At 38.0% G+C, this 14,421-nt stretch overlaps 1 protein-coding gene across 1 annotated transcript in view; it reads right to left on the bottom strand.

The window, feature by feature from the left end:
* Positions 1-6,200: 6,200 nt before the first annotated feature.
* Positions 6,201-14,421, bottom strand: part of AQR (aquarius intron-binding spliceosomal factor) — a 98,432-nt gene continuing 90,211 nt past the window's right edge. The window contains exons 34-36 of the mRNA XM_011283083.4: positions 13,147-13,321; positions 9,944-10,057; positions 6,201-8,495 (exon numbers count right to left, since the gene is read on the bottom strand). Of these exons, the coding sequence (XP_011281385.2) occupies positions 8,184-8,495; positions 9,944-10,057; positions 13,147-13,321 (601 nt within the window). The 3' untranslated portion in view covers positions 6,201-8,183. The remainder of the gene's footprint in view (positions 8,496-9,943; positions 10,058-13,146; positions 13,322-14,421) is intronic.

Genomic DNA, 14,421 nt, shown 5'->3' with positions numbered 1-14,421 from the left:
CAAGAAAACTGTAAAAATGAAATTTTAGAAATAGACCCACACATAAACTATCTTTTGATTAACAACAAAGATGACATTACTGTGTAGCAAGGGAAAAGATGGTCTTCTAATAAATAGTGCTCAACTGATCCCTACGTCATATCATACAGACAAACCTATTTGAGAGGGCAGACACATAAAGTACATTCTGTATGATTCCATTTATATAAAGCTCAAAACCAAAACTAATCATGGCAGAAGACAAAATATTTCTTTGGATAGGGAATAATGACTGGTAGGGGGCTTGCTAGGGAATTTCTGGAGCTGGTAATGTTCTGTTTCTTGATTTGGGTTATGATTACAAGACTATATTCACTTTATGAAAGAAAACGTATTGAGTTTGTTCACCTGACTTGTGTACTTTTCCATATGTGTAATATACCTCACTAAAAAGTTTACTTAAACAGAAAAAAAGTGGTCTGTACATGGCTGGCATCAGAGCCAAAGAAGTTTATGCATTTCACAAACAACATACCCTCCTTCGATTGTCATTTTTTCCTAAAAATAAATGTCAGTATTTCACACGATGTTTCTAAATGTATCCCTTAGGATCCCCAAATGCCTACTGGTATGTAGCACTTTCTGCAAGGTCCCACTAACTTAGGAACTCCTCATAACTGATACTTTCAATCTGTTGTGAGAGTGCCAAATGTGATGTCAGAGATCTTTGCATCCATTTGACCTGCATTTGACATTTCAGACTAGCCAAGTCAAGGTCAGGTGATTCTTGTAACTTAATTCTAGACAAGGACCAATAGTTTCACTTCACATGCCCAATATTAATAGTACTATGGCAATTTAAGAGAACTATGTGACCAATTTAATTCCTTAAGTATTGATGACAGCTGACATTCATGACTTCAAAGCGAGGGCTATATTTCTACAGAGGAGACACATTCTCTACTTGCTCAGATGAGCCCATTCATCTACTAAGAGTCCAAGTAGAAGGGCACTTGGGTGGCTCAGTTGGTTGGGCATCTGAGTAGGCTCAGGTCACGATCTCACAGTTCGTGAGTTCAAGCCCCACATCAGACTCGGCTGCCAGTGCAAAATCAGCTTTGGATCCTCTGTCCCTCTCTGCTCTTCCCTGCTTATGCTCTCTCAAAAATAAATAAAACTAGATCAAGAGTTGCAAAGGTAGCTTCTAAAAACATCACAATTGATTTTGTAATTGTATAAGAGCGTCTTGCTTTGAATTATTTAATAGAATTTTACTCCTGGGAACTTTAATTCACATAGATTTTCTTACAGCTCCCAAGTGCTCTAAGACTGGGTGTAGTAGGTACAGTTAAATTGGGAGGCTGAGCCAGTTGGTGTATAATGGTAATTGAAAGTGCAGGTTTTGGTAAATCTTATCTTTCCCTTTATTGTATGTTACACTTTAAAACTGTTATTTTACCTCTTCTGACTGTGCTTAAAAATCAAAAAGCTTTAGCATTTCAGAGGCAGATTATGTACTAGAGTTCCTTCCCATTTTATGTTTCTTATACCTTTTTCAGAACAAAACAAGTATTAATTTGGCTTTTACCCATAAATATAAACTTATAAACATCAAAGCATGTTTTCTATAGATCTCTCATCTTCTAGCCTGATTTTTGGCAACCTCATATCCTCTCTGGAGTTCTAACACGAGAGGAATTCTTTAATAAGCCTGCTTTACTTATGTGCAGGGTGTAGGTATTGCTCTTTCTACTTTGTCTCAAGCAAATAAGTTTGTTTGTTTGTTTATTTTTGAGAGAGAGAGGCAGAGAGAGAAGGGAGACAGGACATCATGACCTGAGCTAAAACCAAGAGTCAGACACTTAACCAACTGAGCTAGTTAGGTGATCCTCAAGCAAATAAGTTTAAAGAACAGCATGGCACGGGATTTTCCAGAAAGTGGGAAGGTGGTTCTAGCCCCAGTTCAATTAACTATGGTGTCCTAGGCAAATCACCAATGCCTTTGTGTTCTTACCTACAAATTAACGAGGTTCCTTCTGGCATTGGTGCCTATCACACAGTAGGCTCTCAACAGTAATGCACAAGAATTAAATTCTTTCAAAGACATCTTCCAGCTTTTTTGTATATTTAACCCAATTAATTTCTGTGAAAAGTAGTAAACCAGCAAAACAAAATGCAAATTAACTAGGCCTACTCCTATTCCACTATTATTCTCGGGACAGTCTGGGATTAGAAACCCACACTGGAAGGTACTCCAGAAGCAAAGGGGTAATGAGAATACAGTAGTACAGTAAGCACACTTATTCATGAACAACTGAACTAAAAAGAAAAAAAAAAAAAAAGACCTTCCCAAATGGCCAAAATGAACTAATGAACCAAAGTAGAAAAAGATAGTATTTGATACAATCAATTCTTATCCAGAACTTTAATTTTTTCAAAATGTCAGTAAAAGCAGTTTCTCAAAACAGTTGTTTATACTAAACCAGGCATCTCCCAAGAAACAGCAGCTACCACTGAGGCTCTTGAATTTAAATGTACTTCAAGAAGAAGTGTTACGTGAGTGTATTCTGTAAGTCAAAGATGGAGAGGAGCGGGATGGTGGGCACAGTCATCTCTGGAGATCAAGTGAGAGAATTCAACATGTCTAACGCAAGGTTAACTTTTGGGGTCCTTTATGTTAAATGTTCTCAGGAAGGAGGAGTTTTGTCATTTCCTGTATTTGCCTTTATTTTCTTGTATTATTTCTGGCCTACCCTTCTTGCCCATTCTTTTCCCTTCTTGAAACTTAAACTTTTTGAAGAAACACGCATTTAAAGGGCTGAGAAAACAAGACATATTGGAAATAAGAACTGTTCTTTCACTGCTTGGTAAGAAATGAGAAAGGTCTAGTGTGAAATACTGGAGTCTAAAATTAAAATCTAAACAGAGAATGCTCAGTGACCTTTTCTTAGGAGGCTTACATGAAAGAATGTCATGGTACACTGATCAGATTTGTATTCATTTGCATTTTCAGGATGTTGCTATTAATACATGACACTCAAATTACACAATATGACATTTTGTGCAAATCACTTCACCTCTAGTTTTTTCTTCAGCTCTGTTACTTCAGCCTCTGGTTAATTAGAAAAAAAAAGTTAAGAGCCTTTTTTTGTTGTTGTTTTTGTAGGGGAGGAAAAATTTTACCTTGACCTTTTTAGGGTTGGTGGCTGGGGCCTGTGAATTAAACCAACAAGACAGGTTAATAGAAGAGGCATAAAAATGTAACTAATACTTTCAACTTTACATCCATTTTGGGTAAAACCCCCAAAGAAGCTGTTAGGCTTAGAAGTTTATATACCATCTTAACAAAGAGGGATAAATGCTGAAGCAAATAGGCAAACAAAAAGGGGCTTGGGGTTTTTAGAAGTGGCCAATTGGGGGCAAATAAAAAATGTGCAAATGGATGAAGAGAAGGGTGATTTTAGTAAGGTTTGTTTATGCGGACTCAGCTGAGTGCCATCTGTTTCCAGTAATAAAGGTTACTGTCCTCTTCCTAGTACAGAAGAGAGGGGACACCTTGACAAATGAAAGTTTATGTCTCTTTTATGAAGGGATATTTATGCCCTGAGTTTTGGCAGAAGCAGAGGACAGACAGTTCTTCCTGCATCTGCTGCTTCTCAATGGCCTTTAGCTCAAAATAACCCTTATGCCGAAATGGCACATTTCAGGGTGCCATATTATAATCCCCTTAATTTTCTAAGGGGGAAATCAAAGTTCAACTGCTCTGGCAAAGATATTGTTTCCCAAACCGTGTTCTGCAGTTAGTTCCCTAAGATGTCTTATTTAAAAACAGAAACAAAACAGTTCTATGGTCAAAGAATTTGGGAAATGCTGAGTTAAACATGTTTTTTTTTTTTTTTTCCAGCAAGAGTTCTCAGAACCTTTAATTAACTAACAATGCACTATGTTTCTGCAAAACGGGAATAATTCACTGTGTTCCTCAACCTTATTTGACCATGGAGCATGTTTTTCAAGACTAGTGTTTTCCTGTAACATATGTTGAGAAGTAATGGGATTAGCCACCTTTGTATGTAATGCAGAAGTTTGAACAGCCACGGAAGTAAGTATAAGCCAAAAGATGGGAGCACTGAATAAAACTGGCACAGTATCAGTCAGCAGTAACCATGCTACATTCTGAGTCCTGCTCCGGGGGACTAAGCTCTGGTTTGTGTCCCTAGGAAGCAAACCAAAGTGTGCAAAGCTTCTGGATCCCATTGAATTAAATCCCCTCCTCGGACACTAAAGAGTACCAACGGATGAAGAAAAAATGGTCTCATGTGTTCATTCCATCTTTGGCTCAGTACAGCTCCAGTTGCATTATTCTTAAACATCTATTAACATGATTGCTTCATAATTACAAAGGCTAACTGCCAAGCCTTTTTCACAGGAAGCAAGGCACTGCTTATCTTTAACTGCTCTTCTGGCTCACGCAAAAGGGTCAGCTTTTTTTAAAAAAATCTCATCTTATGTTAACCGAAGAAACATCTCTAAAAATGTCATCTGAGTGGCTGCAAGATAAAAAAGAAAAAGGACATTTGAGGCACAAAGCTAACTAAATGCAACAATTAGAGGATTTGGGGTGGGGTGTACAGGATTCAGAATTGACGGAAGTGATCAATACATCAGAAGCATAATGGAACCTAGTACCATCCCTCTGGTTATTCTGTTCTGTCAGAATTTTCATTTCAGCAGAGACCATCTTCAGTACTGTGATCCTCAGTACACTGATTCTCACTCCCAATCAGTAGACTTGATCTTTGATCCTCAAATGTCAGCTGCTGCCACATGTCCCCTTCATCATCTTCCATGTTCTCAGAATAGGGGCAAAGCTAAGCACCCAAGTCAGAAGACTGGTTGGTAATTATCTTCTATTGTCTCAAAAATGTGTGTGTGTGGGGGAAATGGAGAGAGAAGGGCTAGTATCTGCTGAACACCCACCCAGGTGCCAAATATTTTCACAAATATTAACAAATTAGTTGTCATTAACGGACCTTTTTTCAATTTTGAGAATAAAGAAAACTGGGGCTTAAGTTATAAAATGTATCCAAGGTCAAACCAAATGTTGATAAGCAAATGAGGTAAAACTTGAGCCAGGTCTGCAAGAGTCCAAAGTCTATTTTATAGTATCATGCAGTTTCCTGATCATAAAAAACCTCCATTTATATAGGAGCACAAATGACCCATTTATGCCATTTTTCTCGGTACCTAGAACATCTCAACTTTTATCATGACACTAACTTCAAGAGACCTGATAATGTTTAGATCCTCTCATTCATTTGCCCAAATCAATGGAGCTATTTATTCTCAACTGCTGGTAATGAACTTTCTTAACTCAGCATTTTGTGGAAAAAAGTCTAAATACTTGAATTGCTTCATTTCATGCTCATTCACTTGCACACATCTTTTTGGTCTGCTTTTAAAAATAGTTTCCAAAATCATGACATATTCAGATATGGCAAACAGATTGGAGGGCAATGAGAACACTAGTCTGAAATGGTCACGTGGCTAGAGTACCTGTGTCTGTTGTTATCCCAAATGGAAAACTCTTGAATTTATGAAGCAATCATGCTTGTGTTTTTGACTGAAAAACAAAACAAAACAAAACAAAAAACAATGAACAAAACACTGCCCTAGGACTATAGACTTGGATTCTAACCTGTTCTTCCATAGTTGCCACCTTAGTTAAAACTATGTGACTCAGTTTCCTCATTAATTAAAATAAAAATAGATCTCTTAAGTTCGTTTAAAAATTCCAAAATTCTATAGTCAACTGCAACTCACTGATCGTTCCTGTGAATAAACAATTTAAAATAATTCAAATCCTGGGGCACCTGGGTGGCTCAGTTGGTTAAGCATCTGACTTCAGCTCAGGTCACGATCTCGTAGTCTGTGGGTTCGAGCCCTGTATTGGGCTCTGTGCTGACAGCCTGCAGTCTCGAGCCTGCTTCAGATTCTGTGTCTCCCTCTCTCTCTTCCCCTCCCCCGCTCAAGCTCTATCTCTCTCAAAAATGAATGTTAAAAATTTTTATTTAAGTAATTCAAATACCAACACTATCATCCCTTCTAAAATTCCTTTGACAAAGGCAAAGGATTCACCCATCTTCCAGTTAAATTTTCTTTTTAGCGTGACTGAAAATCAGGCAGCAGAGAAAAAAGTAAGTCACTAGCTAGACAGAGTGATATATAGTGTTTGCAAAATGGTTTACTTCATGAGAAAGCAGCCCAACAGTTTGCTTATTCTGGTTGCAGGTATCATGATTCATATCCTCTAACAGGTAGAGAGAAACATCAATCTTTTCCATGAAACACAGTAATACAGTAAAGCTTCTTTCTCTCTTGCTTAGCCTGATACTAGATATTCACAGACGAAAGTAATTCTGTGAGTCCTATTCCTCATACAGATGACCACAACACCTGCTTCCAAATTCCTATAATCAGAGAAATTATGTAACAGACTATCTGGCTCATTCCTTACTCTGATAACAAATAGACAAAGATTTTCCAGTATAGTTTCCTTGGCGTTTCCTTCCCATCATCATCCCTTCCCTTTCCTTTTCTTGTGTTCTGATGAAGGAAGACACCGTGTAGTAGGAGAGTCTGACTCATCTCCACCACAGCCTGGGAGAGTTGAGCAAACACTAGTCAGTCAAAAAATCATTAACTTGACTTTCTTGGTTTAATTTCTTTATAAGAGTTCATTCCTTCAATATGTCAGGATTAGAAGCATTTCAGTGGCAGTGTGCGGTTCTTGCCTATTTCCTCAAAGGTTCTTTGTACATGGTCAAACCTTTAGGTAGATGCACCAGAGGGGATACTTTGGGGGAAATGCTCCCCATTAGCCACTCTAGCAGACATCTAAATGGGGAAGAGAAGTAGTGGGCAAGTTCTCCCTACCTTATTCATCTCTCTTCTGGCCACCACGCCCAGGAAACTTCATAAGCAGAGGTCCCATGTCAGAAAACATCAGTCACACTATTAATTTTACCATCACAGAATCTACTCTACTTTTCATTCACATTGAGGACAGTATAGTAACCTCAGAACAATGCTTCTCAAACTACAAAGCGCATATAAATCCCCTGGACACTTTGCTGAAATGCTGATTCACATTTAATAGATCTGGGGTAGAGTCCACACTGCTGCAATTTTAACAAGGTTCAGTGGATGCTGATACTTCTAGTTTGCAAATCACACTTGAGTAGCAAGGTCCTACTCTGCCCTCCCAAATCTAGAGCACATTTTACCTTAAGGTCTCCTTGTGGCTGGTTATCTACCAAGAAAACTAAACAGGGCAGAAGACTCAGAACCTCTGCATTGTGAGAATTCTATCCTATATAGGGGAATTGGGTTCACTGACTTTCACTGCCCAGACTCTGGATCTTTCTTCCTGCCCAGACGGATTTGCTGGATCTTCTTGCTCAGCTCAATGACATACCCTGGCTCAGCCTTACCAGCTTGATTTGATGCCACTCTGCCAGCAACTCAAACATTAGGAACACTTGCTAAAATACAAATACCCAGTCCTAACCCTGAGATTCAGCTTTATCAGGTCAAGAGTGGCCCCAAGAATGAACAGACACTCTAGGTGGTTCCAATACATTATGAGACTTTGGGGCAGGAAATACATGTAGCCTCCTTGATCAGAGAAATCTAGACCTATCTATGGCTGTTAATGCCTTTACATCAAGAAGACAGCCAAGAAAGGTAAGAAAAAAGGAAACACAATTTGACTATCTGATACTATAACAGAAGAAACAACTTCCTCCCCAATTTGAACACTTTCTTAAGGGTGCTTATGGTTGATTTCAGTGTATTTGATCCCCTTCTTTAGAGAAGTTCACTGAAAATGTAAAGTATGTCTTATATATTCTATAGCAAATTCTTTTAATGTAGGTATGAATAAGATATATTTGGTTAATTATAAAAATATCAAAGGAATGGCTATTTGCCCTTCTGACTGAAGAAATGAAACTGAAGTTGCTCATACACATACAATTTTCTTTTAAACATATCCAAGGAGACAAGCATGGAGATCAATTAACAAAAATAAGGACTTAACATTAATTAGTACCCTTAAAATAGCAGAAGCAAATATAAAATACAAAAAGCAGCTTTACTTAGACTTTATGAATGAAATGTCATCCCTAAGAAAGGCTACAGTTGGGCTACTTGGTCTCTTCTGAGGCAGGTGTGACATGCTGGGGGGCGTTAGCCTCTGCTGGTACAGCTGCAGGTCCTGCCATAGAAACAGTGGTATCAGACACAGGAGGGACAGCTTCTGGATTGGAACTAGCTCCTGTGTGATCGGGGGTGGTCCCAGTCTGAGAGGCTGAGGATTCTTGACTGGAGCTGGCATCTGTGAGACTGGACAGATCAGCCTGGGGAGGATTGGCCTCTTCTTCTATTTCTAGTTCTGTTTCCTGACTTTGAACTTCCTCAGCTTCTTCAACCATAGCAGGTGGTAGCTGTAATAAAGTCTAATGAAAAAAAAAAAACATCAATATGAACTCAAATGAAAGAAAAACACTGGCTTACAAAGCTAAACTCTCACATTACTGTTATTTTCTTAATAGATATCGTTCAATCTAGAGTTTTCCAAAACACTCCTGGCCATTTTATAATACAAACGTAACAACTCTGATGACAATGGCCTAGGTCTTCCGGACTCCAAAGATCAAAGTACATATTAAATCTTCAGAGAAGAAAATAATATAAAAATTGATAAGCTTAAAAAAGCTAAAAAGCAAAAATATCTGCTATAACACTTCTGCAAAAACACTGGCTCGTTAGGACTGACCGAGAACAGCTCAAGAAAGGGCCAACTTTAATCAAGGAGCCATGTGAGGGGAGGAACCAAGCCTTCAGACAAAACCATGGCCAAGAGGGAACAGCATGGTACAAAGCTTCTGTCTCACTCTACCAGAACACTGGAGCAGCTCCACATGCTTAGACTTCCCTTTAGAACAGCTACAATGAAAAAGGACAACCATGACAAGTGTGGGTGAAGATATGCAGCTACAGCTCTCACACGCTGCTGCTGGCAATATTGGTGCAACTACTTTGTAAAAACAGATTGGCAGTTTCTTAAAGAGTTGGACACATAGGTGGCTTAGGTGATTAAGCATTGGCCTCTTGATTTCAGCTCAGGTCATGATCTCACAGTTGGTGAGTTCAAGCCTCGCGTCAAGCTCTGTGCATGGAGCCTGCTTGGGATCCTCTCCCTCTCTCTCTGCCCCTCCCCTACTCACGCTCTCTGTCTCAAAATAAACAAATAAACTTAAACATTTTTTTAAAAAGTTGAACACATATTCACTCCATTATTCAGCCATTCTACTCCTAAGGAATTTACCCAAAAGAAAATACAAAGATTTGTATAAGAATGTTCACAGCAGCTTTATTTGTAATAGCCAGACTTGGAAAGAACCCAACTGTCCAGCAACAGGTCAACGGGTACACTTGGTACATCCATACAATGGAACATTATTTGTCAATAAATAGGATATGACAGTATACCGATTGACAGGACGATCCCTGGGGGCCTGGAGAAGGTGGGAAAGGGACCGGTGAAAGATGAGAGGGGTTACCAAGGGGCACTAAGGAACCTTCTGGAAATAATTAGTATGTTCATTATCTTGATTGCAGTGATGGGTTCACAGGTATTTACATATGTCAGAACATACCGAATTATATACTTAAATATGTAGAACTTATTGTTTGCCAAATTCTATCCACATAAAGGTGTTTTTAAATCTCTCTCTCAAAATAAATAAACTTTAAATAAATGGATGTTACATGAATAACAACAACCCTGTTTGGTTTAGCTGTTTTCCCACAGCAATCAAGTACTTTAAAGGTATAATCTACAAAGGCAAAGATTCTTTCTACAACAACAAAAAAAATAAGACTGAATTTTGAGAAAACTCACCTGATGATAATGATGTGTGGTCTGTATCAAATGCATGTACATGTTATATACAAAGTTTGCCATCTGGGGCATATTCTTTATTATCTGTACTTCATGAGATGGCCTCTCTCCATTCTAGAAGAAGGCAAAAAGAAAGTTAAGTACAGTAAGAAAGTTAATATGCTAAAAGCGAACATTCTAGAAGCCCATGTCTTATGTATAAGCACTAGGGTTTGGAGGACATAAGAACAGTAACAGGACAGGGTGCCTGGGTGGCTCAATGGGTTAAGTGTCCAACTCTTTGTCTTTTCTTTCTTTTTTTTTTTAATGTTTACTTTTGAGAGAGAGAGAGACAGACCATGAAGGGGGAGGGACAGAGAGAGGGGGACAAACAGAACCTGAAGCAGGCTTGAGGCTCTGAGCTGTCAGCACAGAGCCCAATGCAGGGCTCAAACTCACAAATCGTGAGATCATAACCTGAGCTGAAGTCAGATGCTTAACCAACTGAGCCACCCAGGTGCCCCAAATGTCTGACTCTTGATTTCCATTCAGGTCATAATCTTGTGGTCATGGGATCAAGCCCCAGGTTGGGCTCCTCCCTGGTTATGGAGCCTGCTTAGGATTCTCTCTCTCCCTTTGCCTCTCGCTCATGTTTTCTCTACCTTATTTAAAAAAAAAAAAAAGGACAAGAAGGACAAGAAGTCACAGGACATTAAGAAACAAGTGTGAGTGACTGGGGCTCAGTCGACTGAACATCCAACTTTGGCTCAGGTCATGGTTTTGCAGTTTCTGAGTTCAAGCCCCACATCAGGCTTGCTGCTCTCAGCAAATAGCCTGCTTCAGATCTTCTGTCCTCCCTTCTCTCTCAAAAATAAAGATTAAAAAAAAAAAAAAAAGATGTTAAGTGTGAGAGTCCAATAAGGACTTCAGAAAGAGAAAGTGATTCAATTTAAATTTAGTAAAAGAGACTAGAAGAAAGCTAAGAGTTACTACCTTATAATACAATTTCAGGTTGGTAAGTAAAATTTCTGAGTTTTGGTCTAATTCATGCAGAAGAGTAAGAGATAAATGATCAGTTGAATAAAAAGAAAAATCAACATTGTCTAAAGTATTGTCTCTAATACTTTGTATGTAACAAAGGCAATTTTCAATTTTATTCAGAAAGAAAATATTAAACCTATTTTTCCTATTTTTGTTTTTCTAAAAAGAAGCTAATATTACTGGTATTTAATATATAGACTTGTTAGTCATAAGGGTGAATATTCAAGAAATTTTTCCCTAATAAAGCATATGGTCAAATGCTAGTCTAAAGTGCAAATTTTGTGGTATCTAAGAACTCTTTGGGGGAGACTTAAATTGTGGGAATCCCAGATTCAGTAGGTCTGACACAGAATGAGGTGATTCTGATGCAGTCGTTTCCCACAAAAATCTGAGAAATACTGCTCTAAAGTGGTAAAGCATGAATGAAGACAATAAAAAATGTGCATTTCTTCCTAAACTATCCTAGAATAAAGATGAACAACTTTCCTATTTATAGTCAACTCTAAAATATTTTATAAAGTCTCACCCTTTCTCACTGTAGAAGCAATTCAGAAGACTATAAAGGTAAAAAATTTTATCATCAAGTAACAAATTAAGGCATGTAATGTCAGAAATACAAAGTGTATTAAATGGTATTTCTCAGAATTAAGCAGGACGGTAGTATTACATGTAAGTAGGTGTTCTTTTGATAATGGTCACTTTCTGCAATGGTCACCACTTCTGTGTGCCAAGACCGCCATGCTGTTACAACTATGAAATACTACCTTTACAACATGGAAGGCTTTTTGTTTGTTTTGTTTTTGTTTGTTTGCTTATTTTCTGGTGGCTCTGCTGGGAGCTGCCTCTTCTGAGACGCAGCACTAGTGGCACAGCCCCGCCTGCCTCCAACACTCATCTCTTGAGCAGTAGGTGGGGAGATGCTCTCAGGTAGTCCCCCAAGGGCTTGACTCCATGGTGTTGGGTAAGGCACTAGTTTTTAAGCCTTCTGTTCATTGGTACTGCCTGATGTCCTCCACGTGTCTCCAGGTGTGTCCCTGCAGCCTTTGGATAAAAAGACTGCCTCAGACCTTGTGTTAGGAATCTGCCTGTTTAATAATCAGCCCACAAAAGAATGAGAAGTTCAGAGCCATAGGATTGTGTCCAGACTTCAGAGGCTGACATTCAAGGCTTTACATGACTCCACCCCCTCATATCATTCCACCCTCATCCTTCTATTCCTCTACAGAAACATTGCTTTAAAAAAAAAAATGCAGTTAAAAAAAAAAAGTACTCAGCCTTATTATAAAACAAACACACAGCATTTAATCTTTTCTTCAAAAGGGGGAGTAGGGGGGGCAAATAAGTGTACTGTGAACATTGAAAACAGCTTTATTTAAAACCCAAATGGATCTCTAAGACATTGCATTAAATGAAAAATGCAAAGCTCAAAAGTCACAACCTAAAGATTAATGAGTATGCTAACCTTTATGTAAGAAAGAAAACAATATAAAAAAATAATCAGGTTATTTGCTCCTTTATGCAAAAGGAATGTAGGAAGCATAAACCAGAAATTAAAGGGACTGGTCACCTTTTGGGGTGGGGGTGGAAAAGGGGAGCAAAGATGAGGGGTTTAACAACAGTAGCAGCGATGAGGAGGCAATGACATTTCTGAGCATGTCCTTTGTTAAGTGTATGTGCTATTCCCTCCGACATTCTCCAAAAATGTAGGTAAGAAAGGGTTCTCCAAGAGCTAAACCATTTACTACTCTGTTATCAAGTAATTAGTTAAGTTCTCCTTAAAAAATGAAGAGAGGCAATACAGTACAGTGATTAACAAGGAGGATTCTGGAGTTACACTGCCTGGGTTTTCAAATCTTGGATTCTCCATCTATGAGATGCATGACCAAACTACTTAACTTTGCTAACCCTTAGCTTCCTCATATGTAAAATGGAGTTAATAAGAAACCTTACTGAAAAGGACTATTAGATGAAGTGAGATCATGCATGTAAAGAACTCACTGCCTGATACCTAGTGAGTACTCAATGTTCGCATGTATTGTTATTTTGCACAGAAAATCTAATTCAGTTCCACAGTGTAAGGAGCGCTCTAAACCAGTGATCGGATGATCTATGTGATGATGTTCCTAGCTACTGTGATCATCTGTAAAAGAGCACTGCTCTATACAATGAAGAAAGAGTCCTACCTTTCTACTGGTTGGGAAAGGTTCTGTTGGAATTATATGCAAATGAAGTGGACGGGCAGTGAGCTGGCTAAAAGCTGGCGTTAGCTCAAAACAGTTTTGGAAGAGGGATACTCTTGCGAAGATATACAGTCCAAGTCTGGCTCTAGACATGGCCACCACCAAGCGACGGACATCCCTTTGGAAAACAAACAAAATTAATTAACATAGTTCAAGATTAATAACATAAGTATGCAGCTTGTTTTCTTGTTTTGTTTTTTAACATATTCCACTCATTATTTCTGTTCAGCTATAGCAATAAAAAGTTAAGCTTCTTAAAAACTTAATAGAATAAACATTAAGTTAATCAGTGTCGTGTGACTAGTTAAACCAAGTAAAGTTAATGCTTTATCACTGACCTCCATGTTTTTGTTTTTGTGAGGGGGGTATCATGACCAATGCACTGATTAAAAGATCTAAGTAGCTATAGTAGTATTATGGTACAAGAAGTCACGTCTTAAGAATGTGAAAAAGACAAAAGCACTAGACAGTAATAAAAAAAAGGTGGAGACTGAACGAGGCAGTATTCACGTATTCATACTGTGAGTTTTGGAGACATTTTAATTACGTAAATCATGATGATGCCGAATTTTGACAGTAGCTATAAATAAGCAAAAACAAACTATTTTAGAATGCAATAATTCTGAAACAATTTCTTGAAAATTACATCTTTGTTTACTCTTACATAAAAGTTATCAGTCTAATGGAACCTGATGAGCGGGACTAAGCTCCAAGCAGATTTTGACTTAAATGACAACATTATGAGAGCTTGGAGAATTTTTTCTTTATATCCACCAAATAAAATAATAAAATGAACTCTCATTATAGTTTTTGCCACTAAGTCATATGAGATAAAAGTTTACACAAAACTAAATGGCTGCTGTGTAACAAGAAGGTATTATTCCCATAATTCTGTAGCACATAAATACATCACAATAAATGATAAAAATAGATTATTGTTTGTTTTGACAATTCTTAATCCTGGGAGAACAAATGGTTCCTTTATCCTCTAACAGTGAGGCTGAAAGACTGTGTGAGGAAAAAGTCAGAAATCCTATGCAATGAGAAATGTACTCTGAAGACTATTTTTACCACCTTCTTAACTCTTTTAATTTCTGACACTGTTTCCAAAAAACATCATATATTAAGATTTTATAATAAAATTCTGTCTCTGCTACTGAAGATTAAAAAGTAAATGTACTAAATATATTAAAGATTCAAAAAATTCAGATGCAATGA

This window comes from Felis catus, chromosome B3 (assembly GCF_018350175.1).
Source record: "Felis catus isolate Fca126 chromosome B3, F.catus_Fca126_mat1.0, whole genome shotgun sequence".
In the NCBI taxonomy this organism is placed as follows: domain Eukaryota; kingdom Metazoa; phylum Chordata; class Mammalia; order Carnivora; family Felidae; genus Felis; species Felis catus.
Note: the sequence above shows the minus strand (reverse complement) of the source record. Positions and strands in the feature narration are given on the sequence as shown.